This window comes from Pygocentrus nattereri, chromosome 15 (genome assembly GCF_015220715.1).
Source record: "Pygocentrus nattereri isolate fPygNat1 chromosome 15, fPygNat1.pri, whole genome shotgun sequence".
Lineage (NCBI taxonomy): Eukaryota > Metazoa > Chordata > Actinopteri > Characiformes > Serrasalmidae > Pygocentrus > Pygocentrus nattereri.
In genome coordinates, this window is record NC_051225.1 from 9869570 (window position 1) to 9897443 (window position 27874).

General features: G+C 40.2%; 2 protein-coding genes across 2 annotated transcripts in view; one reads left to right on the forward strand and one right to left on the reverse strand.

Annotated features, from left to right (window-relative positions):
- Positions 1-5802: 5802 nt before the first annotated feature.
- On the reverse strand, positions 5803-8025 carry rxfp3.3a2 (relaxin family peptide receptor 3.3a2). Its single transcript, XM_017709768.2, has one exon. It carries the CDS (start codon positions 7723-7725, stop codon positions 6484-6486), a length of 1242 nt encoding a protein of 413 aa, XP_017565257.1. The 5' UTR covers positions 7726-8025; the 3' UTR covers positions 5803-6483.
- A 5012-nt stretch (positions 8026-13037) lies between these two features.
- Positions 13038-27874, forward strand: part of LOC108434578 (A disintegrin and metalloproteinase with thrombospondin motifs 7) — a 114828-nt gene continuing 99991 nt past the window's right edge. Inside the window, exons 1-6 of the mRNA XM_017709819.2 lie at positions 13038-13375; positions 14984-15351; positions 17202-17379; positions 18098-18285; positions 26679-26762; positions 27719-27843. Of these exons, the coding sequence (XP_017565308.2) occupies positions 13267-13375; positions 14984-15351; positions 17202-17379; positions 18098-18285; positions 26679-26762; positions 27719-27843 (1052 nt within the window). The 5' untranslated portion in view covers positions 13038-13266. The remainder of the gene's footprint in view (positions 13376-14983; positions 15352-17201; positions 17380-18097; positions 18286-26678; positions 26763-27718; positions 27844-27874) is intronic.

The following is a 27874-nucleotide window of genomic DNA, read 5'->3' on the forward strand; positions in this document are numbered from 1 at the left end:
AAGCCATGCTGAGAATGTGAGTTTGTGCCTCGCCTGGAGCAGAAATTTTCAGAAAAAGTGGATGATCTCCATGTACAGCTCAAAAGCACCCTACTGAAGAGTGCCCAACTCAACTGTCGAAGGTCTACATTACTGCAAAGTTTAGTTCCAGCACACCTCCCTCTGAGACTGATATCGATTGTGAGCAAGGCCTTCTTTTCCAACACCAGTGCTTGACCTCACCAATACTCTTTTGTCTGACTGGGAACAAATTCCCACAGACACACTCCAAAATCTTGTGGAAAGCTCTTGTAGAAGAGTAAAAGCTCTTATTAATACCCATAGGTTTGGAATGGCATGTCCAACAAACTCATATGTATGCAATGGTCAGGTCTTCACATATTTTTGCCATATAGTGTATATTTTGACATTTTTGAGAGTAAGTCACATCTCTGCAACACATCCACAAAATGGGGGATATGATGGAGGTTGTGAGTTCGAGACTCACCTAGAGTGAAGCTTTTGGAGGACGCTTAGCATTCATGGTCACTATGCATGTTAATACCTGCATTAACATGTAAACATTTCATGTTGACTAGTAAAATTTGTGCATGATAAAGCAAAAAAAACCCACATTAGCATGGCCAGTGTTGGCATCTTGTCAACTATCTCTTATACATAAATGTAAAGAATATGTTCATGTATAGATGGACTATTCGGTGGCTAGTTGGCACCTTTTTAGCATATGTCTTTGTAAGTTTACTTCTTTAGTATGTCTTACAAACGTTTGGCTCTTCAACAAAGTTATGCTGATATGTACATTAGGACTGCTTCTGATGCTGATTCTGAAATTCTTTATGCTCCTGTGGGGCAGTCGGTAAAAATCGTTAAGCTGTGTTTATAATCAGTCATCAAGGTAGGTATAATGTGACATTTTCGAATAGGTACTCCTTTTTTGACAAATTCCACTTCAAATCCATGAAATTAGGCTTAAGGGTGTTTTGTCATGTGGTGCAATCGTTCAGCATCTGGTACTTCTAAAACAGCTACACTGAGGTTGTGAGCACAAGTCTGACCTGGAGCCAAGTTGTAAAAGACACCTTAGTCTGCAAACTTTGCTGAGTATCATCTTGGTGAGAGGTATCCAATTAACATGATTCTAAAGAGCTTTGATAAGAGGGTCCATCCATCCATTTTCTAAGCCGCTTCTCCATCAGGGTTGCTGGAGCCTATCCCAGCAGTCTTTGGGCAGAAGGCAGGATACACCCTGGACAGGTAGCAAGTCCATCACAGGGCAAATCACAGACAGTCACTCACACCTAGGGGCAAAGTAGCATGTCTAATTGGCCTGACTGCATGTCTTTGGACTGCGGGAGGAAACTGGAGAACCCGGAGGAAACCCACGCAGACACGGGGAGAACGTGCAAACTCCACACAGAGAGGACCCTGATCACCCGGCCGAGGAATCGAACCTACGCCCTTCTTGTTGTGAGGCGACAGCGCTACCCACCACACCACCGTGCTGCCCAATAAGAGGGTCAACTCTGGTAAATTTATACTGAAACTAAACTTCTCAGGTCTTTTAATGTCTAAGAGCAAAAGTTCGTTTGCATGACTGGAGATAAGATTTTATCACTAATATTCCTGCTTGCTACTTGAGGTTCTGAGTTCAAGCCCTATGTGCAGCAGCCATTTCAGAAGATGCATAGCATGACCGCATATTTAGACCCCTAGAGTGTACCCAGTATGTAGTCCCATAACAAGAATACATTACTAGAGACAAGAGAATTAAATGTGGGTGGGAGTATAGAATTATAAGGGAACAAACTGCATCCAGTCTTTTCAAGCATGTTTGAAATCCTGTGAAGTGCATATTCTGCTACATCAAAAAACTACAGGTTGCAAATTCTGTGCTTTTGAATGTCATGTAGTGTCCACTAGTCATTAGGAATTCAGCTCACATCTTGAAATTTGAGAGTGAACATGCCATGGGTGAAGGTCAATTGTTAACACCTTACCAGGGCCATGAACACAGCGTAGGCTATTCCTTTGAAATAAAATAACTTGTAGACAGATTGCATAAGATCGCTTTAATGAGGGGTGTGCCCAGTTTTTCTCCAGGGAGATTTACCATCCTGCACAGTTTGTGTCCAGCATACCTGTCTCTACACTCAAATTATATGGAAGACTAGAGAAAAATCAAGATTGTAAGCTCAGTGCAAAGTCTTGAAACATCAACAACACTGACCATAGGCTTGTTGCTGGGCAGACAACATTGACAAATGTGTTACCTCTGCTAGGAAATCTACCTTCATGAGGCATTGGAGTGGTTTAGTGATTTCAAGCTTGGGTTGCTTCTGAAGCCCTTCATTACTTGGAACAGATTAGAGCTGGTGGTAAACTCTGCAGGGTGGTAGATCTCCAGGATCAGGACTGGGCACACTAGGCATCTTCTAAAATCTCTGTTCCAGGTGAGGTTCAAACTCACAACCTCAGCATGGCTTTATTTGTACTGCTTAATAAGTACCGCATGCTGACTGATTCCACCACTGGAGCTGTTACAAGCGCTGCTACGGTGGCCTAACTCTGCTGCTGGAGATTAGAATTCAGCTTGTAAAAATCTAACCCACTCAATACTGATAGTCTCTTGAGTATTATGTAATTGTTTGCGGCAGGTGTGTTGGGACTAAGATCTTCAGAGATGGGGTTAGGCACTTATCAGTTTCTTGAACTATACAGGCAGAACACCCACTTTTGCCCCAGGTCAGACTCAAACTCATAACCTTTTCATGGCTTCACTTGTGCTGCAGTTAAGTACTGTGCACGACCTGTACTTATATAGAAGTGGAAGTTAAGCCATGCTGAGATTGTGAGTTTGAGCCTCACCTAGAGCAGCTTAATTCTGTCACAAGCATTAAATTGATTAACTTTGCATTTGCGTGTAGTCACAACTATGGTTGCCTTAAGATAGAGCAAAAATTCCATGTCTGACCTGCGAAGAACCTGTCTCTGACAAGTTTGGGAGAACATGATTATCTTAATCCACCAGGTTTAATCCTTCCTCATCAGCCTATGAGAGCATTAGTAAGTACCTTAAACACCTTACTACTCACCACAAGCTAGAGACATGGGCCCAATCCCATTTCTTAGTTTTGCTCCTAGACCTTGTTTTTGAGTGTCACCCCATGGAACTGATCAACAAGGGGCAGTGGTTGAAATCTTCCTCTATGAAATGGGACAATTGTCAAATAAAAGAACATTACTTTATTAACAGACTACTAGTGCTGCTCTGTAGGTGACCTTGCCAGTCTGCAGTGACAGCAGAGGAGGGTAAAGTTCAGCAACCTCAATAATGGGCTTTAGTTACATATAATCAAATTTATAACTTCAAAGAGGGAGGATGCAACAATTATTTATGATCACCCACCCCTAATTCTTTGGTCATATGAAGCTGATGTCAGCTTTGCCAGCTTCTTGTTCGAATTTCCCCGTTCCAAACGGAGGCCACAGAATGTAACTGCTGCACCGTTTAAGATGGAATGTGAAATTTAGATAGCCAGATGCAAATATATCAGCGTACTATTTGTGATTTGTTAGGCTTATTATGAAGAAAATGACCACGAAACATTGAAAGGATGTTTAACTAAGACAATATAATGGTTATTGTATTTTTTTTTTTTAGTAGGACACACACATCTGCCCTCCATTTTTAAAGTGTGCACATAAAAATGTTCATTTTGTCATTTTTATTAGTTTAGCTTAATTCAACCCATTAACTAAGGAACCCATTCACTCACAAGTGCCTTCTAGCATTTTGAAATCACTTTTTGATGTAATGGGAGAAATAGGAAGTGGACATGTTCCCCTTAAGTTGCCCTGTCAAGCTTAGAGCCAGAAACCATGTGTCACATCCAGGTAGTTAGGCTTGATGAAGCATTGTCACATGCTCTAGTTGATCAATCAGTCAGCACCTGGTACTCATAAAGCAGTGCGAGTAAAGCTGGGCCGAGGTTGTGAATTTGAGCCTCATTTGTAACAGAGTAAGTAGCATTTGGTAGTGAGCACGGATATGCATTCTGCTGAAAGGCATGGTATGCAGACTGCTTGCACAAAATCACTGCAGGGATGCAGAACATACATCCAGGGAGATAAGTCTGCTATCTTGAGCTGGGCTTCCTAAAAGCACAAAAACGATTCTTAGGTGGTAGAGCGAGCTGCACCCTGAACACTCTCTCTACACGTTAAGATGATCTTAACCTTAAGATTCTTTTAGGAAACTGTGCCCTGGACCGTTTAGTTCCAGCACGCCTGCCTCTACATTCAGATGATACAGAAGACCTTGATTGCAGTACTTGTGCACCCTGACAAGAATCAGGACTGTGAGCTCAGAGCAATGCTGAAGATCCTTCTTAGGAGGATGGCTAACAGATTGTGAAATTATCATTACAGGTCTATACCACAACGGTCTTTACAGTTTATCTTCATCGAAGAAAGGAGGCAAGGAGGCTCTCTATGACTGAGCTTATATGAGCTCTGAAATTTCTCTGTAAAAGATGTTCACAATGTAATTTACATTACAGTCCAGTTGTGATGCACATCACATCCTGCAAATCAGGCTTGATACCCTGCTGCAACCTCCAGTGGCCCAATCAGACAGTGAGTGGTAGTTCTTATCTTGAATCTTGAAATGTTCATGGCATCACATTCTTCACTCTTGATTCATGAGGCTTAGACTCACAACCTTAGCATGGCTTGGCTTCACATGCAGTACATGAAATCACTGTGGCGACGAAACCTTGTATCTCCATTTTTGTCATTTGTCATATTTTGAAGGCATTTGAAGCTGTTCTTTACATTGAGTCAAAATTTTATGATGAATGGACCAATTAAAATGAATTCTTTCAGTACTCTGTTCAGTTTGATGTTCAGTACTGTTCAGCACTATGTTCAGTACTCTGTTTAGTATTATATTCAATACCCTGTAAAGTTTTCTGTTCAGTACTCTGTTCAGTATTCTGTTCAGCATTCTTTTCAGCACTCTGATCAGTAATCTGCTCAGTACTCTGTTCAATATTCTGTTCAGTACTCTGTTCAGTACTCTGTTCAGTATTTGTTCAATATTCTGTGCAGTACTCTGTGCAGTGCTAGTTCAGTATTCTGATCTGTATTGTGTTCAGTATGTTTCACCACTCTGTTCTGTACACTTTTAAGTACTCTGTTGAATATTCACTTCAGTATTCTGTTCAGTACTCTTTTAAGCACTCTGTAATATATTTGTTTCAGTATTCTGTTCGGCACTCTGTTCAGTATTATGTCCAGTACTCTTAAGCGCTCTGTCCAATATTTGGTTCAGTATTCTGTTTAGCACTCTACTCAGTATTTGTTTACTATTCTGTTCAGCAGTTTGTGTAGTACTCTCTTCAGTATTATGTTTAGTGTTCTGGTCAGCACTGTTTAGTATTCCGTTCAGCACTCTGTTTACTATTCTGTTCAGTACTCTTCTAAATGCTCTGTTCAACATTCAGTTCAGGATTCTGTTCAGTGCTCTGTTCAGTATTTGTTTAGTATTCTGTTCAGTACTCTGTTCAGTACTTTGTTCAGTACTCAATATTATATTTGTGTATTTACAGGGAAAGGAGACACAAAACTATACCATATTCAAAAACAATAGTTTAGACAGTGATAAAAAAGCTACCCTTCAAAACTGGTTGTGTGGAAGGCGACAGGAATTAAAAGAAAAAAAAGAGGACTAAATGAATGAATAAACAAACAAATAAATAATCCCACAACAAGTCTTTTATAATCAACATCCAGGCCAACAGATCAGGTGAAGAACCTCTTTATTTATAAGAAATAAATGGATATTTCAAAGATAACAGGTCATTTATAATAAACACTTAGGCAACAGATCGGAGGAGGAGCCCCTTTATTTAAAACAAGCAAACAAGCAAATAAATAAATAATTCAAAATAGATTTTATTCCTCACAACTGGAGATGTTTAACCAACACTTAGGCAAACAGATCAGGCGAAGATTTTATGAATGAATGAATGAATAAATAAATAAATAAATAAATAAATAAACATGTAAAAATATACTCCTCATAACTAACTGGACGTGTATAACCACCATTTAGGCAAACAGATCAGACGACGAATCCCTTTATTTATAACAAATAAACAAACAAATAAATATATGTTTCCTCTCACAACGGTGCATGTGTGACGTTCATTTAGGCGACCAGATCAGATGAAGAATCATTTAATTTAAAATAAACAAACAAACAAACAAATACATAAATAAATGAATTAATGAATGTGTAAAGATGTTTCCTCTCCGTGTTTAGCCCACATTTAGGCGACCAGATCAGACGAAGAATATTTCTGTGTATAATAAACAAACAAATCAATCAATCAATGAATCATTTTTAGGTCTTGTTTCCACGACAGGCCACTCACAGTGACCATTCCGCTGTGTCACATCAACGTTGCTTCAGCAGAGTCGTTAGTCCGAGAGCACGCCGTGGTGGGGACAGGAATGGGGAGTGAGGATCGATGGCAGCAGCTGTGCAGGCGGCCTGGATATGTGACAGATTTCGGTGTCGATAGTGTTTAAAGGGATTCGAGCGCGCGCATTGTCCCGCTGCGGGTTGATGGCTGCGCCTCCGCCGGACATGGCAGGTGAGGAGAATCGCCAGAAGAGTTTCTTCAGCATCTTCCTGACCTCTCTGCGCATTAAGCAGTACAGCACGGGGTTCAGGCAGCTGTTCGCATGAGCCAGACACACAGTCAGCGGGAACACGTAGGTGTGGACCAGGTAATACGTTTTGTCCCAGTAGACCGCATTAAACTTCACCAGGACGCCCCACAGCGTGATGGCGTGGTTGGGCATCCAGCAGATGAAGAAGGACAGAACCACCACCGTCACCGACTTGGTCACGGTGGATCGCCTCCTCGGACGGCTGCTCTTCATGCCCCTGCGGCGGATGAACCTCAGCAGCAACAGGTAGCAGATGGAGAGGATGGTCATGGGCAGGATGAAGGCGACCAGGATCTTCTGGAGGTGGTACAACGCCAGCCAGCGGTGGCCCTCCGGGAACCTGAGGAGGCAGAGCTTTTCTCCCGCCACCACCGTCACAGTGGAGAAGACGGAGGTGGGCGCCGTGGCCACGGTGGCCAAAATCCACAGCACGGCGCACACCCACTTCACGGAGAGCGCACTGCGTCGCGCGCCACGCCGCTTCAGCCCGGAGGCCACGGCCCAGTAGCGCGCGATGCTCATGGCCGTGAGGAAGAAGACGCTGGCGTACATGTTCATCACGGTGACCGAGAGGATGATCTTGCACATGGCGTCTCCGAAGGGCCAGCTGAAGTCCAGCGCCGTGTCCACGGCCCAGAAGGGCAGCGTGAGCACGAACTGGAAGTCCGTCACGGCCAGGTTGACCACGAAGAAGTTCACCGCGTTCGTCTTGCGCCCCTGCTTGATCTTCATCAGCAGGAACACCAGCAGGTTGCCCACGAGCCCCACGGCGCACACGGCCGAGTACACGGTGGAGATGATGATCCTCAGCGCGGGGCTGCCGTCCGCCGACACGTCGATGTCCTCCAGGCTGCTGAACTTGTGCTGCTCCGCCAAACTTCTGTTCGCCGTCGGCCAGCCGCTCTGGTTCACGCTGTCCCCCATCCTGTCCGCGAACAGCGCCACAGCGGGCGCCTTGGCCAGCACCGGGGTGTCCACTGACTGCATAGCAAAGCGAGGAGCCTTCAGTGTCACTCGGACTGTCAAGCTGCTAAAGCATCTTCGGTCTAGAGTCTGTTTTTGGTTCTCCGAACAGACAAGCTGGTTTATGTGAAACCGCGCTCATGGCCCCGCCCACAGAGAGCGGGGATTGGACGAAGCTGCGTGATTCACAATTACAGTTCAGCTCCGCTCAGTCAGTCAGTCAGTCAACTTTCCGCTATAATCTAACCTTCTGTGTACACGTGCACACGCAAGTGCAGCTCAGTAACGATCTAATGCTTCTCACTATGAAATAACACAATACAATTTAACGCGTTTATGGTCATTTTCACTCTTTTTTAGTCATTGTGTCAAATGAAATGACCACAGCTGTACTTGTTACGCACTGTTCCTTGAAAGATAATCAGCCAGTGCTGGAGGACCATCTCACTAGGCTTAAAATAAGGTAAAAACACTATATGCCTATAAACATTTTCTAATAACAACCTGCTCATATAATGTGATCTACATTCAACAATTGTTTGTTTGGCAATAAATACAAATCTTTAATATTAAAACCACCTCCTTGTTTCTACTCTCTTTGTCCATTTTATCAGCTCTAGTAGTCCATTTGTTTAGTAGTCCCTTTCACTCTGTTTTACAATGGTCAGGACCCCTCCAGCAGCACTGCTGGGTCTGATCCACTTGACCACGCACAACAACACAACAATACACCAACACACCACCACCACCACCACATCTGTGTCAGTGCTGAGAATGATGCGCCACCCATGTAATACTTACTCTGTCGTGGGGGGTCCTGACCACTGAAGAACAGGGTAAAAGGGGGTACAAAGTATGCAGAGAAACAGATGGACTACAATCTGTAATTGTAGAACTACAAACTGCACATATACAGTAAGTGGAGCTGATAAAATGGAAAATGAGCGTGAAACAAGGATTTAATGTTATGGCTGATCATTGTATATATGTGAGTAACAGCTACAGAGTATTACTTACATTACATTACATACATTAAAATAACTAGTGAAAAATATATAGTTTAACCAAAACCTTCATAATTGCTTATTAGGAGTTCTTATGTGCTTAGTGCTTATGTGTGTGTGTGTGTATAAAACCATTGTTGTGCCTTTGAGAGTACATGTGCTGTGTTTGCACCTTGAAAAATGTACCAGCACAGTACCTTCTCTTCTGACAGTGCATGATGAATGTGTGCTGCTATTATGTATTATATAATATATTATATAATATATATATATATATATATATAATCACTGTTGTCAGAAGAAAACCTTCTATCTCCAAAATGGCAACTTTACAGGAGAAAGAAAAAACATACTTTACTAAGTCAATGGAACCAAATGTTTTTTTCCCAAGTCATTTTGGGCCGTTTCTTTCAGTCCATTCATCATGAAATCTACACACAATGTAAAGGATAACATGCATATTCAAATTATATTAAAAACTGAAAATTGACAAAAATGGAGATACAAGGTCTTGTTCCCACAACAGGGATATATTGCTTTTTTCCTTGCATCATTCACAGAATAGTAACTTTTACTTAAGGATGGGTTTAGACGGCTCTTCCACCTCTCTTAATAGTTTCCAGTGAAAACCAGTCAGTCTTTGTTCAATGAAACGCATCATTTATGAGTGCACGTTGAACTCAGTCTGTGCGCTGCACCTTTGCGGCCACTAGGCGGCAGAAGACGAACATACAGAGCTGTGGATTTCCAGGAGACTATCCACTGCGCATGACTCCCTGTCACAGCCTATATATGGCGCGCTTTGGCTGAACCAGGCAGTAGGTGTGGATGCAGTTCCCCCAGTCAAGGTTTGTTCAGGGCGTGAAAGATTTGGTGGGTATAGATGATAAGACAGGCCGTTTAATGAATGCAGTGTGTAAATTGCAGTGTTTTGTTCCGAAAGGATTTGAAGGGATTTCTGAAGTCATTCTGTTCGCATCAAATCCTTTGCATGGGTGCATTTATTCTGTTAGGAAGCATATTGTAGATGCCAAATGAGGGATGCCCCAGAACAAGTGGATGATAAGCACAAATGAGGATCATCTCCTTTGTTTAGAAACAGTTAAACATAAACAAAGCCAGAGTGTTGAATGTTTTCTTCATGCTGTTGCCAGTTCATTTTTGCAGAGTGTTTTTTTTCTGGATTGTTTTTGAGAAGGGAGTATGCCGCCGACCTGATGCTGTGCTGAGGCTGGATAAGGCTTGAAGTAAGGCATCTGAGGGCATTTCAAACCGTTTTTTTTTTCATAATAGCAGCACACATTCATCATGCACTGACAGAAGAGAAGGTACTGTGCTGGTACATTTTTCAAGCTGCAAACACAGCACATGTACTCTCAAAGGCACAACAATGGTTTTAAGGTCCAACTGTGTACCTTAAATATGTTTTTATACATATTTATTCTTTTGTAACTAAAGATGCTGAAGATGTGCCCTTAAATGGAAACCACCCCAGTGACAAGAGGGGCAGTGTCCCACTGACTGTTCAAGACCCTTTTATTTGAGAGTTTCTATGTACATGCTGTCAGGATGACAGTAGCAAAATGATGAACATAGCTAACAAATTACAGAATTATATCAACACCACTTACGCACAGCAGCTGGCCTGTACATCATGTCAAATATTACCATAAACGGACCAGCAGAAACGTGTTCTTCGACACGTTCAGGTGTCGTGTTGACTTCTATACCTTCCACCTCAGACCCACATTGTTTTAAACATCCATAGATAAACCCAGCAGCTAGTAGGTGTTAATGGAAGTGATACTTTTCCACCATAAATAAATAAAGCTTACTTTTGAACATTGTATCACTGAAATCCACTCATCCAAACCCAAACCCACCCATTGCATAAACCTCTGGATTGCAGCCACTAAAACTTCAAGGCCAAGTAAGCTTGTGTAAGTAAACAAAACCTTGAATAAGGCTATAAATAAGTAAACATGCAATAACTTATGTCTGACTTAGTAACAACTTATGAGTAAATAATTTAATGGATAAATGGAATTTTGCACAGTTCTACCCTAATTCAACATCCAACAGTGCCTATGTTAATTCTTTAAGTACATGTATTTTTTTATGCTTATGTCTGTAAAAGTAGTAAAACTCACCCTTTTTAGCCAAATGGTTTGTTCGATTTGAAAAAAAAAATCTTGGAACACTCTACAGATCTGGACAATAACCTTCTGCGCTTCTGAGGACCACTTATGGGGTTTTTGTGGCTTTATCTTCCACAAACAGGCATAATAATTTTTTTTTCCATCAGCATTTTCCAACCAAATAAAAACAAGCCGTTTTTGTTAAAATCGTTAAGACATATTTTAAAAAGCTTTTTTTCTGATTGGCTACTTTTATTGTGCCTGGTACAAAAAGACGTCCCAGCTGAAACACTTTGTATAACTTCAGCACAAATGGGTGGAGCTAAACTGCTGTAGACCGAATAGGTCAGAGGTCGTAACATGTAGCTCTCAGAGAACCTGTAGAGAGGAGAATTACATTTACATTTATGGCATTTGGCTGACTCTCTTATCCAGAATGACTTACAATTTGATCAATTTACACAGGTAGGTGAAGGTAGTGTTAGGAGTCTTGCCCAAGGACTCTTACTGGTATAGTGTAGGGTGCTTGTCCAAGCAGAGGATTGAACTCCAGTGTACAGTGTAAAAGGCATAGGTTTTACCCACTACACTATACGAACCACTCTGCAAACTCTTCCCGTTGTTTCAAACGCTAGAGGGCGCTCCCGAGTGAGTCCAAAATGAATGGGTTGATATGGAGCATTTGACCAATATCATAGTTTATAATTGCTTAAACATTTTTTAATGTAAAAATTGCAGTCATTTCCTGAACAGTGAATATCGTAAAACATTTATCACTGCTGTTATATTTTTAAGAGCTTTCAAACTCGAGCGATAGGAGTTTAAACGGTGCCTCATGTATGTCCATGACGTCAGTGAGCGCGAACAGCCAATGAGCTGCTCCGCTCGCCGATCAATCATCATGCTCTAGCAGAGGGCGCCTCCTCAATGAACGGGAGTAAATGGAGCTCAACGGTTAAAAACCAAAATATAAAATAGTTTCTAATCTCCAGAACGTTTCTTTAATTTTATAAACTAGAAGGACGTATTTCACTAAAATGGCAAAGAAATCTTACCTGTATATTTCATTTTTTGTTCAGCAAACGGGCTTCAGGCCGCAGAAGGCGGGCGTTAGAGCTAGTGAGTGATGATTGATTGGCGAGCGGAGCAGCTTATTGGCTGTTCGCGCTCACTGGCGTCATGAACATACACGCGCAGCCGTTTTTAAACTCCCACAGCTCGAGTTTAAAAGCTCTTAAAAATATAAACAGTAGTGTTACGATGTTTTATGCTGATCTGCGTTCAGGAAAGATTGCGTTCTTTGATATTACAAATGTTTAAGCATTTTAAAACTATGATTATGCTCAAATGCTCAACCCATTCATTTTGGACTCGCTGGTCAATAATACGCGACTTCAGCCTCTTAAAAAGACGAACTTTGAGAGATATTTTACAAGAAAACATTCTACTATTGAGGGAAAGTTTCCAGACAAAGATGCGAGAAAGCGGCTAAAGCTTAAAGCAGAGCAAAGTAAGTGCGTTTTCATTTCACTTATTTTAGCTATGTTTTTAGCCTGCGCTAACACATTAGCACGTAACGTTACTGAGGCATATTAACATCCAAGATGGTAAAATGGATATACAATGTGGTTCTCAAGGTGGGTTGGTTTCTATTGAAAGGACAAAACGGCTCTTAATATTTAGGTTGCCGACCCTTGGATAGTGGATAGATTTAAATGTGCTGTTTTTAACAAAAAGGGTGAACTCAACGCAAAAAGGTCGAATATACAGAGGTGCTGTAAATTTCCAATACTGTGCCAACTACTCTGAATATAATACTGCTTTTCAGCGTACTACTGCTTTTCACAGTGCAGGCTATGAAGCCTCAAAGCAGTTTGGCAGCAAACAGGATTAACAGAGGCATATATCAGGCCTGTCAGAAACGATAAGTAACGTGAAGTGCCTTGGAGTAGCTCACTGTTTCAATCACGCAACCGTCACATTACATTACAACTACTTATCATCCCATTAAACAGACTTCAGTTGAATGAATGGCTCCTTAGCATGCAGTCTACGGAGGAGCTGTGGTTCATTCTTTTGTGCTCCCCCTCCTTACCACCGTCTCTCGGCGAGGAGGCGGAGCTCCAAAGTTTCATTCGTGGTAGAAAGTTTTGTCCTGGTCTGAAAGCTGCAAGCTGCAGCCCGGAGAGCCAGCAGCTGTGGAGGCCCCAGAAGCGTCCAGCAGACTGACCCGTCAGGCTTCACTCCGGCTGGGATGGCTCCAACTGATGGGACGTGAGAAGCTTTTTTTCTCGACTGGGCTTCCACAGCCACGCGACGCCCTGTTAAACTGAACGATGTGATTCGGACACAGGGCGCTTTAAAAATGGCTTTGGATGTATCCAATGGACGGATTTGAGTGAGCCAGGCTGCCTTGCTTCAATATGATGCTTTCCTTGGACCGTGGATCGGGCATGTTTGGGTCAGCCTTTTGTCTTCTTCACCTTTTAGTTACAGCTGGACTCCTGTCCATTCTGGAGGCTGCCAAAGCAGGTGAGCTAGGAGCCTCCTCTGAAGTTTATTGTGTAGAAACCCATTATCATTAGCTTGAATGAACAGACAATTCTTGCTGAGCACAAAGGAGTTTTGCTGCTTTCATTGTTTCCAAGTTCTTTACGGTATATTCAAATTCAAATGCTTCAGTCTTCAGGCAGACCAACATTTTTTAATGTATGAGTTCAGTGGTATAACTAGTTTGCTTATACAGTAACTTCTGCTTTGACAGCACTGAATAAAAGGTAAATGGATAGCTGGCTAAATGTCTCAGGTCATGCCTATGAAACCATTCCTCAGATCCTCTATTCTTAGTGCCATTGTGTTCATCAGACTATTTTAGATTAGTTCTGCCAAGTGCACTACATGCTGCTCCATCCTTTCTTTGTTTCATTGTCACCACTGCCTACACTAACAGGAAACTTGTAGGCCTGTCTTTCTTTGTACTACATCTTTAGATGACATTAAACTTCTGAGCTTCTAAGCAAACTACCTGAAGTTACGGTAGCATTACTGTATGTTTAGTTTCTAACTGTGCAGGCTGTCTATTCCTGCTGCTCTGTGACCAGTTTTGTAATGTTTCATGGATGATCCTCTCTTTGTCCACTCTTGCCCTCTTCTGGCAGTTGAGATCTGGGGCAAAGTTTGAACAATGCTCTCAGTTGACAGCATACATCACACACAGTAGTAGCTTTTGACTGGCCCTGTGGAGAAAAGCATGAATAAACATGATGTTTCATAATGATTCAGTGAGGCAGCCTTAGCCTCTAGGCACCTCAAACAAATCCTTTCAAATCCAACAGCAACATGCAATCTTCTGTGCTTACAGTGATGTAAAGTAGAGTGCAGTGTGTATCATTTATAGGAGTCATTTAAGGAGTTCCATAGCTGCACACTGGCTACAAATAAAGCTTTTGGAACTTTTGTAATGTTTCAGTGGATCTGTTCTTTAACCCCTTAAATGGCCAGAGCCCCAAATTTGTTGCATACCTCTATAACCTAAGAATAGGTCAGCCAGTTTGTACTGAAGTTCCTGTAGTTACTGAATAATAAGCCATAGTATATAACAGGCTTGGGATTTAAGGAGTTAGATATTTTTGTAAACAAGATATTATGTAGAAGTATGAAGAATGGTCCGTATCCTACAATATTTTTGTATTTATTTCATTTTGAGTGCCTATATATATATATATATATATATATATATATATATGACTTTTCTGATGGGCTGCCTTATGTTGGTCCTCAACGCTGAAACACTCCTTATAACATCAGTAAAAGTGGGTGGGGCTAAATTATTGTATTATAAAAAGATGGATACATGTAAATGCAACCTGAAAACAATATTTTTGAAACAGACTGAAAAATGAACTGTATTTTATATATTTATGTATGCATGTATACATACTAACAACTGTTTTGATATTGTATCAGACTTTTTTATTTTAAAATAGTGATGAATTATAGTTTTTTTTCCTAGCATTGTACTTCCAAGCCAAGATAACCACTGATGAACCTTCATTGGGAAGAGTGCAGTGAAGTGTAGGCTGCGTGTGGGTGTGAATTGCCTTCAGTTGCTGAGTATCATTTTCCAAATCTCTTCTGCAGATAGCACTCTCGAAGGGCTTCTCCAGTATGAGGTTGTGCACCCTCAGAGAGTGGATTCAACTGGACATTTTATCTCTCACCTTGTGTCTCATCATGTGAGTCGAGTTCGAAAGAGGCAGGCGGTAGAGAGCGCAGAAAGCCTGGCTCACGTTTTCTACAACCTGCAGTATGCTGGTCAGGACTTGCTTTTCAATCTCACACTTAACCCTCACCTGTTAGCTCCTGGTTTTCTCACAGAGCGCCGCAGTGGTGGCCTTCAGGGCTCCACTCTACATTCTTATGGCCATTCTCTGTGCTACTTCCTCGGAGAGGTGTGGAGTAGTGCAGCCACCAAGGGTCAAGCCAGTATAAGCACCTGCGATGGCCTGGTGAGTTTTTAGCTGGCTCAGATATGACATGGACTTGATGAAGAAATGGTTCTGTATGCACTTTGTTGATTTGTTTATCCTGAAATTTGCGTTCTTTAGGACTTTATTTCATATTTAGTGAGCACTTGTGAATTGTCAGCCTTATGCAAGACAAGGGTTCTCTTTAAATTTGCTGTTGGCATTTTTTTATATACATAACAATGTTCATTCCAATGACTGGTAGTCAATCTGTTTGTAAGGCATTTTACATTAAACTTCATTTACACTGAAGTAATATGTATATGTTTTGGTAAAGTACTGCTCAAAAGTCAGTGACCACACTTCATTTATTTTATTTCCAGTATCACTCGACTCAACAACTAAATATGTCAGTCTCTCAGTATTTAGTGTGTTCACACTTTACCTTTGTTACAGTTTCTGTTCTTTTCAGGAGTTTTTCAAAAACATCTACAGGGATATTTTTTTACACCTCTTGAGTTTAGTCTTAGGCTTTGGCTTTGAAAGTTCTGCTTCTTACAATCCAAATAATCCCATATGCATTCAGTGATGTTTAGGTCTGGGCTCTAGGGTGGTCAGTCCATTATTCAGAGCAGTAGCCACTTCTTTATTTGACTCGCAAAATTTTCTATTTTCTTGTTTATTTTATCAGTAACAGCTTCTTGACAGTTACACATCCATTCAGACTTAAAGTTTAATGTTACCCTTATAAAAATGAAGAACTTGTACGTATTGGCAGTCTTGACTGGATTGACTTTTCTCCACATACTGTATATATGGAACATGGTGTAGTGGCAAGGTAACATCATATATCAAAACAACTGAACATTCTAAACATCATAGAATACAATTTGCAACTGAAAACCTGTAACCAAAGCATCTCTTATTAAAAAAAAAACAACAATTGTTCTTCAATGGTTCTAGTGAAGGCAGTGTTCTATATAGAGCCATGGGTTTTATATAGAACCATTTGCATGCTAAAATTGTTCGTTGCGTAGTGAAATCGTTCTTAAGATTGAAGAAGAATGTGTTGTGTATGGTTCTAAAATAGAACCTTTTTGAAGCTTGTCATTGTAACAAAAGGAGATGCAGAAAAAGATTCTGTGTGGAACTATATACACATTCTCCATCAACCTGAAGAACCAATTTCACCATTTAAAGAACCATTTATCATGATAATGGGTTTATACAGAATTCTCGGTTCTAAATAGAGCCATTGCTTTTACCAAAGAACCCTTGCAGAACCTTCTTTTTTAAAATGTATATAAGAGAAAAGTGGGCAGGGAGGAAGAGTACGTATACTGTTCATGTAATTCTTAAACAACTGGGCTTTTTCTCCCTTATAAATCATAGTGATTGTTATTTACGGGGTTGGTAGAGGGCATCAGGCCTTAAAGTTCTGTTGTGGAACCTTTATTTATTTTGAGCCAAATCAGTCAATGTACTATTTAATCAGAGATCTGTAGAATCAATATTTTTTGCATTGAAATGTTAAAAAACTGAGTTAAGAATCATATCAAACCTAAAAACGTGCATCATTACACCTCTGTTGTGTAGTGTTTTACACATTGCCAAGTGTGACGATGAACATCTTTCAGTACCACCACTGTAGTCCATAGCAGTTTCATCTGTGGCCCATTTACCCTCACACATACTCCAGATAGGTTCTTCTCAAATTAGTTGAATGTTTGGCTGCCCTGTGAAGAATCTCAGAAAACTCAACTGCACCTCTGGTTTTCTCCCTCAGGTACTTTATATAGCCTGAGTTCCAAATGGGTAGCATAATGCATGTGCTGTGGATTTCTCTGCTTTGTAATTAGTGTCAGTTTGGTCTGACCTCCTGTTCTCTGTAGACAGGACTGTTTAAACTCTCAGAGGAGGAATTCTTCATCAGGCCACTGGAGCAACCGCATGGAAAAGCAGAGCCGCAGGCCCATGTCATCTATAAGCGAGATACTTCTCAGACCAACAGCCAGCTGGTGCAGTCTTTGTTTGAGGGAAAGTCATCCAATGGGACCTGTGGTGTCAAAGGTGAAAGACCGCAGTAATTAAATTCAGACATAAGTAACGTTAGAGTAAATGTAATAACTTCACCAACATGTAAATCACATTTATATTTTGGAGGAAGTAACTGACTTTAAATAACAGTACTGCATATACAGTGCTTTTATAAATGGTGTCATATTTTAAAATGTATATTGTTGCTGTCTGAGTTAATGCAACAAAACTTTATTCCAAGTAATTTTGTGCCAGTTGTATTAATCCATTCATCATGAAATGCTCATACATAGTAAATGGTGGCTACTGTGCTCAAATGATGCAGAAAAATAAAAGTAAATGATCTGTTGTGATTCTTGTACTGGTTTCTCTTGCTTTATGAAACAGAGCCGAAAGGACTAAGATTTATACGCAATTTTTCCCCACATATGTTTCTTAGATTTTCATAACGAAGTCTGTTTACAGACTTCTTAGTTTGTCTTTCTTCCAGTAAATTATTAACTATTATTATTCTGTGAATAGCTTTCCATAGTTTGGTGTTGTTGTAGTTTTTATTGTTTCGGTTTTATTGTTACTTTTTCTTTTAAACATTGATTGATTGATTTATTTGTCAAATAATTGGTAGATTATTCAAGGAGTATGACATGACATGACAGCCCGGATCAGGAAGCTATGATGAAGTAAGTGAATGGTACTGAAAGAGCAGTTTACTGAATGAATCATTTGCTGAATGAGGTGTTTACTGTCTCAGATCCTCGGGGAGGAGCAGCTCGAGTGGAGAGACAGCGAGAGCGCTGGGAGAGACGCCAGCACCGCAGGAGACCACGCTCAATCAGCAGGGAGAAATGGGTGGAGACACTGGTGGTGGCTGACTCAAAAATGGTGGAGCACCATGGCAGGAGTGGAGTGGAGAGCTATGTTCTAGCAGTCATGAACATTGTGAGTATATGAGAATAACCAAATTATCTTCTCAGTCTCACAGTCTGTTGTTGTCCATTTTGTAGATAACAGCATGTCATGCAGTGTCAGGAACCACAAAAGTAAGTCTGTTTGAGATGATCTAGGTTTGAGGAAAGGATGGGAAAATTTAGGCATGAGATTGTTGGAAAAAGTTGTGTCAGGAGCAGTTTAAGACTAAAACATTGTAAAATGTTAAAAAAACATCTTGAACAATTGATACAGGTACATTAAGAAAAGGCTAGTCTCTTATGAACAGGCTTGAGGGTTGATGGGTTATGGGTTTGGGCTTAACATCAATAATCCAACAATTTAAGGATATTGAGCCTCAATTACCAATATCTGTAATTTTTTCTTAAATTTGTTTCTGAGAAAAGTCCTCAGTAAAAGTTTATGCCACATTCATGACATGCTCTTAAACTATGGAATTGTTCACGCGTTTGTGTTCTTGAGTGTGTGTGGATTCTGTTCTTACCAAGAAAACATTGGTGAGTGTTAGAATTGGTGTGAAAGTGGTGCAAGTGGCATTTAATAATACATTTCTATCTTTTAGAGTGGTTGGTGAATGAGGCCCAATGTTCTGTAAAGAGTGATTGCAAGGATTTTTGGTCTTTCACCTTCGGTACACATTACATAATACAGTATGTAATATCAGGGAACCCAGAGAAATGTCTGTGGCCACAATGCTTGTGGCCTTCGATCCTTTGATCTGCTGCTTTAAAAATGCCTTTGTCTTGGATCACCACATGGACTCAGGAATCCTTGACAAACTGTTGTCAAAACATGCTGTTTGTCACTGCAGCAACAAATACAGGTAAAAACATGCTACACAAAGCAAAAGCAAATTGTCAACAGTGTCTAGAAACTGCTGGCTTTTCTTTGCTCAAGCACATATGAAATAGACAGATGCACAGTAGAAATGTTTTCTGTGGTTTAATAAGTGAACTTGCCAGGCTGTTTATGCAAATATATTGTGTTCAACTGTCCAGACTGTTACCACTGTAAAGTGCAAAAGCCAGCATTTGTCATGGTATGGGCATTATACACAATATGAAATAATAAAGGCACTATGCAGTTGCACAGCTTTAGACTTATATAACAGAAAATGTTAAAAATTCAGAAGTTGTGTCAATCCCCAAAGTTGGGGTGCTATAAATTATATTGTATAATATATGCATACACACACACATTTAAGTAAAAAATAAATAATATACAAGTTTTCAACATAAGCAGGGTGTCTGATTAGAGTGTGTGTGTGTGTGTGTGTGTGTCCCATTCTTTCTTCAACCTCAGCACCTCATTTTCCAGTCTAACGATCCACAGTGGTGTTTCCACATGAACACTCCTTCCTTTGTCTGCCGTGATGTTTCAAGTTACCATTGTTTCCTCTTGTAACTCTCAGGCTTTGCCTTTTTTCTCTGCAGACGGCTTGCTGCAGAGCACTTTGAGGCAGCATTCATGCTGTTGAGCTGGATCCAAGTCAGCTGACCTTGCTGTAATACAGCTGCAGGCAGGCCGTTAGACACATTTTCCAAAATACACTCTGAGTGCCTTTTGCTTTGCCTGGATGTTGCCACTGAAGGGCATGTCAAGGAAACCCCTGTAGGAAGAAATAAAAAGATTTCCATTACAGGCCTGTAGTTGGATATGAAGGGTATAATGTTAAGAGGAAACATTCCATTATCCAGAGTTTCCTCTGCAGTGTTTTGTTCCACATGATTTTTTTAGCACTTTTTTTTTTGCTAAATGCCCATCAATGTTGTGGGTACTTGTATGCCATCTCCAAGGGTGTGTCCTTTCCTGACTTTTATGCATAAATGGTCAGATTTTTGACTGAGAGAAAGTCTGATTTGACAGTTATGTTTCTAGCAGTACATTGTGTATCTACATGGTTGAATCTTTGTCCGGGCTGGTTAACCGTGTGGAAAAAGCTAGTGTTTATCCCAGGTAGCAGAGGCTGATGAGTGAATAAGACACAAAGCCTAAATGTTCTCTGTGCTATTTGCTCAGCTATGCGTTTCATCTTTTCAGTCGAGAAGCGCTCCTCTTTTGCAGCTTGGAAAGTTCGTGGAGACAAGAATGAATGAGAGTCTTTATATATTGTGCTAAGAGAATGTGCTCAGCTAAGTCAAATGCTCTGTAAAAAAATTCTTATCATTAGAGAGATTTCTAAGGAAATCATACAAGAGGCATGTCAAATAAGAAAGCATGTCTATTCCATTAAGCGAACATCTCTTTCTTAGAGATCCAGCCAAAATCTCTTAGAGGTCCAGCCAAATATTTGTTATCAACATAGACACAGTTGTTTTCGGTACTTCTCTTAAGCAAAAGGAATAACTTTCTGAACAAATTCAAGTTGTTTAGTTGTTTATCATATGCTGCAAGCATGCAATTTAAACGTGCAGTCTGCATAAAGCTAACTGGCACAGTCAGTTTCCTATACTTGTTAGCTACATTAGCCTCGTAGCTCCAGCAGACTTCACACTCCAAGCATGTCTTGGCTGATCAACCACATTACAGGAGAAGTGTGTAAGGTTAGAGGGATCTTTTAGGAGAAATTAAATATATAGTAACTACACATTGTTGCTAAAGCGGCTGCTGGCGCTGGTTAACTATTTTGTACTGTGAGACGTTAAAGATTCCAAATATGACAAATGGAGCATCATCCATATTCACACGAGAGAAAGCAAGAGAGGCTGAAACCTCATCGGCAAAGAAGCGAAAACATGAACAAGCAAAACAAAATTGGGCCAGATGACAACAGAAAACCTGACATCCACCCTAGGTTCTACTACTTGGAAAGGGAGGGGTGAGGAAGGGGTATTCAGTTAGTTGCAATCTGCAACCTCACCGTTAGATGCCACAAAATATTACACCTTGCTCCCTTCAGGGGAAGGGAAATCGCATGTGTTTTCTTCCAAGCTCTTCATTTTAGATTGGAGTAAGATTCTTCTTGTGGTTAAAATTCCTTTTCCTTCAAACTGCTGCTAGTGGACTGAAGCCTAACATATACAGGCTACCAAATCTGTAGGACAGGGTGACTGGGGTGGCCAGTCTCCTCCCTAAAATCTGATTGGCCACTCCAAAAATTCGGCCACTTTGCTGTGGGGTGGGTATTTGTGGCTTTAAGGGGAGAGCTTTTTTCTTCCTATCAGCAGAACAACTGCATAACAACTCATTTGCTCAGGTTCCTCATTAACATTAAGCAAACATCTGTAAACGTTGCCACCCTCAGAGCTAACTCTCATGCCTTTGCCACCCCGGTAAAATTTTTTAGATCTGGTACTTGGTAGGGGTGCCCAATTCTGGTCCTGAAGCTTTACCACCCTGGAGAGGTTAGATCCAGCACACTTATTCAGATGCACTCTGAAGGCCTTCATTACCTGTGAAGGAATTTCTTGTTTTGAAATGTGCTATGTCTGTGTTTTATATTCTGTATTGTGTGTGTCCGTGCTGTGACTGTATTTAGAACATTCTTCTGTCTATTCTTGTTTATCCCTATGTGGTCGTGTTTGTCACGCCTGTTACTTGTCCTGTATGAGCTGGGTCTAATCTTGGCATCAGTCCAGCTATATAACTGTGTCAGCCTTATGTCTTACGGCTTGGCTAGGTGTCTTGTACCTGCGTGCAAACGAATAAAGATCTCTGTACAGAACAACAGGCTGGTCCCCTGGATTTCCGATGGGTTTAAAATTCTTCACCTGGATCAGGTGTAGTTTAGGTTTGGAGCTAAGGTCTGCAGGGCAACAGGTCTGCAGGACCTGGAAAAAGTTTTATTATTTCAGATGCAAAAAATGGCACCCAGTTTCCACAAATCGGTACGCATTAATAAAACACAGATTTTATTTAGTATTTCTGCATAATTAAGTCATTAAGATGCAAACAAAGCCTAGTTGACGGATATAAAATAGTTCATTGTAGATGGCCATGTTAGTCCGTATGTTTTTGTTTTTGTTTTCCATATCCGGCTCCACCCTGGCTTTGCACACTCACTGGACTCCTTATCTCCCACATATACATAACTGTGTTTGTAGCCACTGTTTGTGATGTCTCTGCTCTGTTAAGTCATTTATTTCTTGGTTTGTTTTGTTTTTTGTCTGAGTAATGAATATGTCTACTATTTCCTGGGAACAGTAAAACTCTTACACATGCACCCTGCCTTACCTCAATCACTTCAGTAGAAACTTACTACTCTGATTTCTTTACAATGATTGTGTTGGGAACAAGGCATTACAGTGTCTACAACACAAATATAGGCATTTTATTTACCATCCAAAGCAAAAAAAAATAAATAAGAAGAACTAAGTGATTAAAGATAATCTCAGACCGTGTCCGCTCAGCTCTCATTTGATAATGTTTGTTCTGCAGGAAGCTTGGTTGAGGTCAGAGTGAAGTTCTCCACAGTATCTTCTAGATATCATCTAGCTGCAGATGTAGGCCTCCTTAACCTTTAATGACGTTTCTCTGTTTGGGTTGGTCATTCAATTTATGCTGCATAATGAGGATATAGTTGGAGCTTAAGTCATGGTCCATTAGCAGTTTATTTCTGGATGTGTTTTTGCTCTTCTTGAAGGTAATTAGTTTAAATAGCCTTTTTTCAAGTAGTGTTTAGCTTAGCCAGGGTAAAAGTTCCAGCCCACTTAATGGACAGAAGAGCATCAAAGGTGCCTCATTAATTCAGTAGAGCACTCCTGTGCCTCTGACACATATTGAAGTTTCTTCTCATGTACTTCAGTGAGGACTTTGTGGTATGGGAGAGATGGCATAGCAATGAGAGTAAGTTTGGAGTTTCTTTTTACTCAGCATGGGTTCTATAGTCTTTAACTTTAATAGTAGCATTGTACCTTTTAAATCTTAATTTTCTTTATTCATTTCTACTCAGCGACTATTTTTCTCACAGAAGGTCTTTCTTTGATGAGAACGTTGACTGTGTCTACATACTTTAAATGATTCAGAACCATACGTAATGTTTTCACACAAAGTGTTGTTACTCAATTTTACTGATGGATTGTTGAGTGACTAATGAACATCTGACTCCCTCATGTGCTCAGACTTTCTTTCATGTGCCCCTGAAGATAAAGAACAGCTTACAGTATAAAGGCAGTCTGAGATAGTTGCTATTGTTACTTCATGTTTATCGTGATATTGGCCTTTGCTGTACTGATGTAGGCTGCAATGTGCAAATAAGCCCTCAAACCAGTGTTGTTTACCATGTGTTTACCACAGTTTCAGATGTTTCTGTGCTAGTGGCTCTGATGAATCAAGGTGTTCATTTAATCCAACAGAAATCAGTAATTGTGGTCAAATGACTGCAAATTATCGATTTTGATTCACTAATGCACTTTTAATGCATTGCAAAGAAAGCTGTCAAACAAGAAAAACAGTAGCTGCACATTCCAACTAATGATTACTTATCATATGTAATTATGTAGCCTATTGTGCCAACATATTTGCATTTAAAGTCCAACTCTCATTCATACAGCAGGATGCTTGTTACAGAAGAGGCTGTTGAGAGTAACTGAAGTTTTTGTTTTGCTGTTGCCTTTGTTACTTTACTGCTGGTTGATTTATCCATAGCTTTCCTGTGAACACTACACAGCGTAGACTGACGAAAGTGCTAAAAGTATCACTTTAAAATGTGTTTTTTTTTTCAACAAAAACTGTATTTAAATGAGGGGGCTACAATCTGATTCTGTTTTAGCAGCATGCAACATGAGCCGATAGGCTTTGATTAACCTCTTTCTGAAGGCCTCCTAGGAGCCATTCTGCCTTCAGAAATCTACTTTGATATTTTTAATTCGAATTAATTACAGTATGTATGTTTTGGGGATTTGGATGCCTCTTTGGTGGAAATGTGTAATTGCATGCACTGTGCGGAAGAACGCTTTGTAAGGTGGGTTGTGTTTCTGACCCCTTCCCCAAGCAGATGAACCCAATGATTGCGAGCACATTGAAAGGGCATTCAAAGAGAACTAATTCACAACTTGGTGAAGGACGTGTCTTTTGAGGATATGAGAGAATTATGTCCTATTGTCATCACATCTTCATCAGTATAATCAAATCACACCTTCTTTTTGTGTGACCCTTCTGATTTTTAGGTGATTATTTCTGGTTTTAAAAGGCGACTTGCAACATCGTACACACAACTGACTGAGAAATACTACTTCCTTTAACTTTAACAGAAACGTCTATCATAGTGCTGCTTTAATATCATATAAAAATGTTTTCCTCCTTGTTCTGTAAAAAAGTTTACGTTTCTTTGCAAAGACAGCCATGCTGAGATTACCAAACAGCATTGCAGTTTTTTTTATATTAAAAATGGTACAAAATAAAATAGCATTTATTTTTATATAATAGCATCTAGAAACAAAGACCTTTGCCATTTTATGGCTACTGTGAAAAGGTACTAATTTTTATTTTCCCCTCTGCTTAATTTTACAGGTTTTTTTATCGTCTTTTCTACTTTTCTACCCCAAAGATATGTTTAAATACACTTGGCATGTTTTGGCATTCCAACCATGATGGTGTTTTGTGTTTCAGTTAACTTGTTCATTCCATTATGTTACAAATAAAAGATGCTTGGTCACTCACATCTATTTACACTGGCGTATAAGTGCATGTAACGACTGTAATGTGATGTTTAGTATATGATGTGAGTAGAGCTGGGTGATATGGCCAAAAATGTTATCACGGTAAACAAAGTTCATATTGTGTAGTATCAATACATATCGCGATAAATGAAATCAATATTTATTTTAAGTTTGAAGACTAATTTTTGCTCCTGGGTGAATTTCTGTTTTAAACTATCCTTTGTGGTCAGGGTATGACAAATACTCAACAAACTGTGGAACACAAATCTGTCATGGGACAGTGGTCTGGTGAGCTGTTTTTACCAGCTGGAGAAGCATGGTCTCAGTTTTTGTAATAGTCATAATTTAAGAAAGAAAATATAGTTTTTAGCTGTCTCTTAAAGAGCTTGGCTGTCCTGCTACAAATGCTAAACTGTTTAGTTTCCCAACAACGTCAGCTTAGTATGAACAGCAAACATCAGCTGGCTCAGTACGTCAGTGATGGATCACACCACTTACTGCCATCAGTCCTACCACATTCATATCAGAGCATATCACAGTACTCAAACACCAGTTAGCAGATGTCTGGATTTCTCTATTCTATTGTAGTAGTTTAAGGAGTGAACTAATATACCTAGCACTAGTCCTCCTTTTAGCTACGTTTAAACTGAAAGTTGTGCTTTTGTGTCTTGTTTGGTCTACAGTATCATCGATTTGTCGTGTTGTGGGAGTGACGGAGCGCTGCTTCAAGTTAGCCAGCTGCTAAAAGCAGCTAGCCTGGAAAGATAGCGCTCTCCCGCTTTCCAATGCTTCACAGCTTCCTCAGTTTACTTTAGTTTAAATCAGGGCTGTAACTCAGACAAACGCACTTCTTTCTTTCACTTTCATCATTTGGGAATGCACAAATACTTTAAATATAAATGAGCGCTGTAATGGGGCTTTAGTTTTGATAAGCAGATGTGATTTAATGCTCCAAAAGTTTGTTAGGATATACAGAGAGGCGAGTTCGCTGTAGGACAGTACAGTTACGCCACTTAATGTCACTCACACTTGGTCACAAGAGAACCGATCGCTGATCACTCCACTCAAACAGGGAATGTATAACTCCACGTTTCAGACATTGCTAAAGACTCATTTCACTTGTTGCCCCCTCCCTCTCATGTCGAAAATCTCGGAAGTGCGCCCTCTCCTGGTAACAGCAAAGTAGTGTCGCTTTCCTTGCGGTAGAAAACGCCACTGGGGCTTTCGCTAGAATGTGGAAGTGTGAGAATTGTGTATTATATCGAAAATTTATCGAACCTTTCTTATCGCTCTGTCGAGGAAAAGTTATATTGTGATAATTATCGTTGTAGTTTCATTGCCCAGCCCTACATGTGAGGGATAATTGTTGTCTTAACTGTGTAACAGTTTCATGAAAAAGCATTTTCTGCCTAAAGCCACCTGGCTAGATTTATCATGTTTGATTACATTTTTACCTGTTGTATTGCATAATGTAGCCGATCTTGGGACCCTCAGCTAGCTGTGGTGCACTTTAGAGCATATAATAGCTGTGCAGATATGCAGGACTGTTAGAAAACAACTGTACAAATGCAATAATAAACTAAGGTATTGTAATTTTATAATACAATATAAGTACTGTAAATGAACAGTACATTAGTGGAGAAATGACTGACATTAAATTACTGCCAATATTACACTAAAATCTCTTACAATGTAGCAATATAGCTGCAATACATAACTTTAGCCGTAGTTGATGTTGATTCTTTTCAGTATCCTATGGATCATAGTGCTCTGCTGTTTTTACAGGTTGCAGGGCTGTTTCATGACGCCAGCATTGGAAATGCCATCAATATTGTGGTTGTTCGCCTTATTCTGCTAGAAAAGGACGAGGTAAGCCAGACAGAAATGCAGCCTGTGTGAAAAGCAGCATGTGAATCAGATGGTTTGACTGTATCTGCATGACATGGCTCCAATAGTGCTTTTTGTTCTCTCATTTTAACCAATTCTTTATCTAAATTGTCAACAGGTCTTATACAGGGCTGTGTTTAGGTTGCATGTTTGTGAGTGTAATTGGTACTTTCATTTTCAAAAGCAGGCATTCTAAACATGTAGGGGCAGATCTACTAATGATTTCTGTCATCAGAAAGTAAATTTTGCAGTTTAAATGTGGCTGATGCTGTTTACTAAAAAAGTGCCATGATCTTTTAGAGCCCATACTAGGATTAAAGGGGTGGTTGCTGCTCTTTTTAACTTTTGCCTCAGTGAATATGAACAGAGTTTCCCTCTCAAAGCACAGAATAAATACTTTACTACAGATATTCATTACTTTGTTATTGTTGTGCACTGTGGCTTCTGTGGGCTGTTTTCCAAATGCGCTCAGCACAACTCATGCTCAGCTCATTCCCCTACCTGGCAGAGAGCAAGCTTTCATACAAAAACACACTGGAGATAAATACATCATTGTGTTTCAGTGATCATATGTTAATTACAAAATTACACCTATTGCTGTTTATTTGCATGGAACTTCTAGTAGATAACCAGCTAAACAGGCCACACCTGGGCACAGAGTGTTGGTCAATAATTAGCTCCTCTCTTAGTAAATCTTCTGCTAATGTAAGAAAAGCTTAACTTGGCTTAATGTACCAAAACAACAACCTAGGCACACCAAATTTCCCTCACATTTTGCTTTTTATGAGACCGCTGTACTGCCAGATGGATGAACCTGTAATCAAAAAATAATGTAACTTTTGTCTGTATGAATTGCATGTGGATTTGCATAACGTGCTATTACTAGTTAGCATGTTTGATTACTGAGAATGTTCCCCCATTTCATCTGATGCAATCAGGAGGACCTGAAGATCACCCACCATGCAGATAACAGCCTCAACAGCTTCTGCAAATGGCAGAAGCACCTCAACATGAAAGGAGATGACCATCCGGTCCACCATGATGTGGCTGTCCTTCTTACAAGGTGGTTATTTGATCATGTATCATGTGTCATA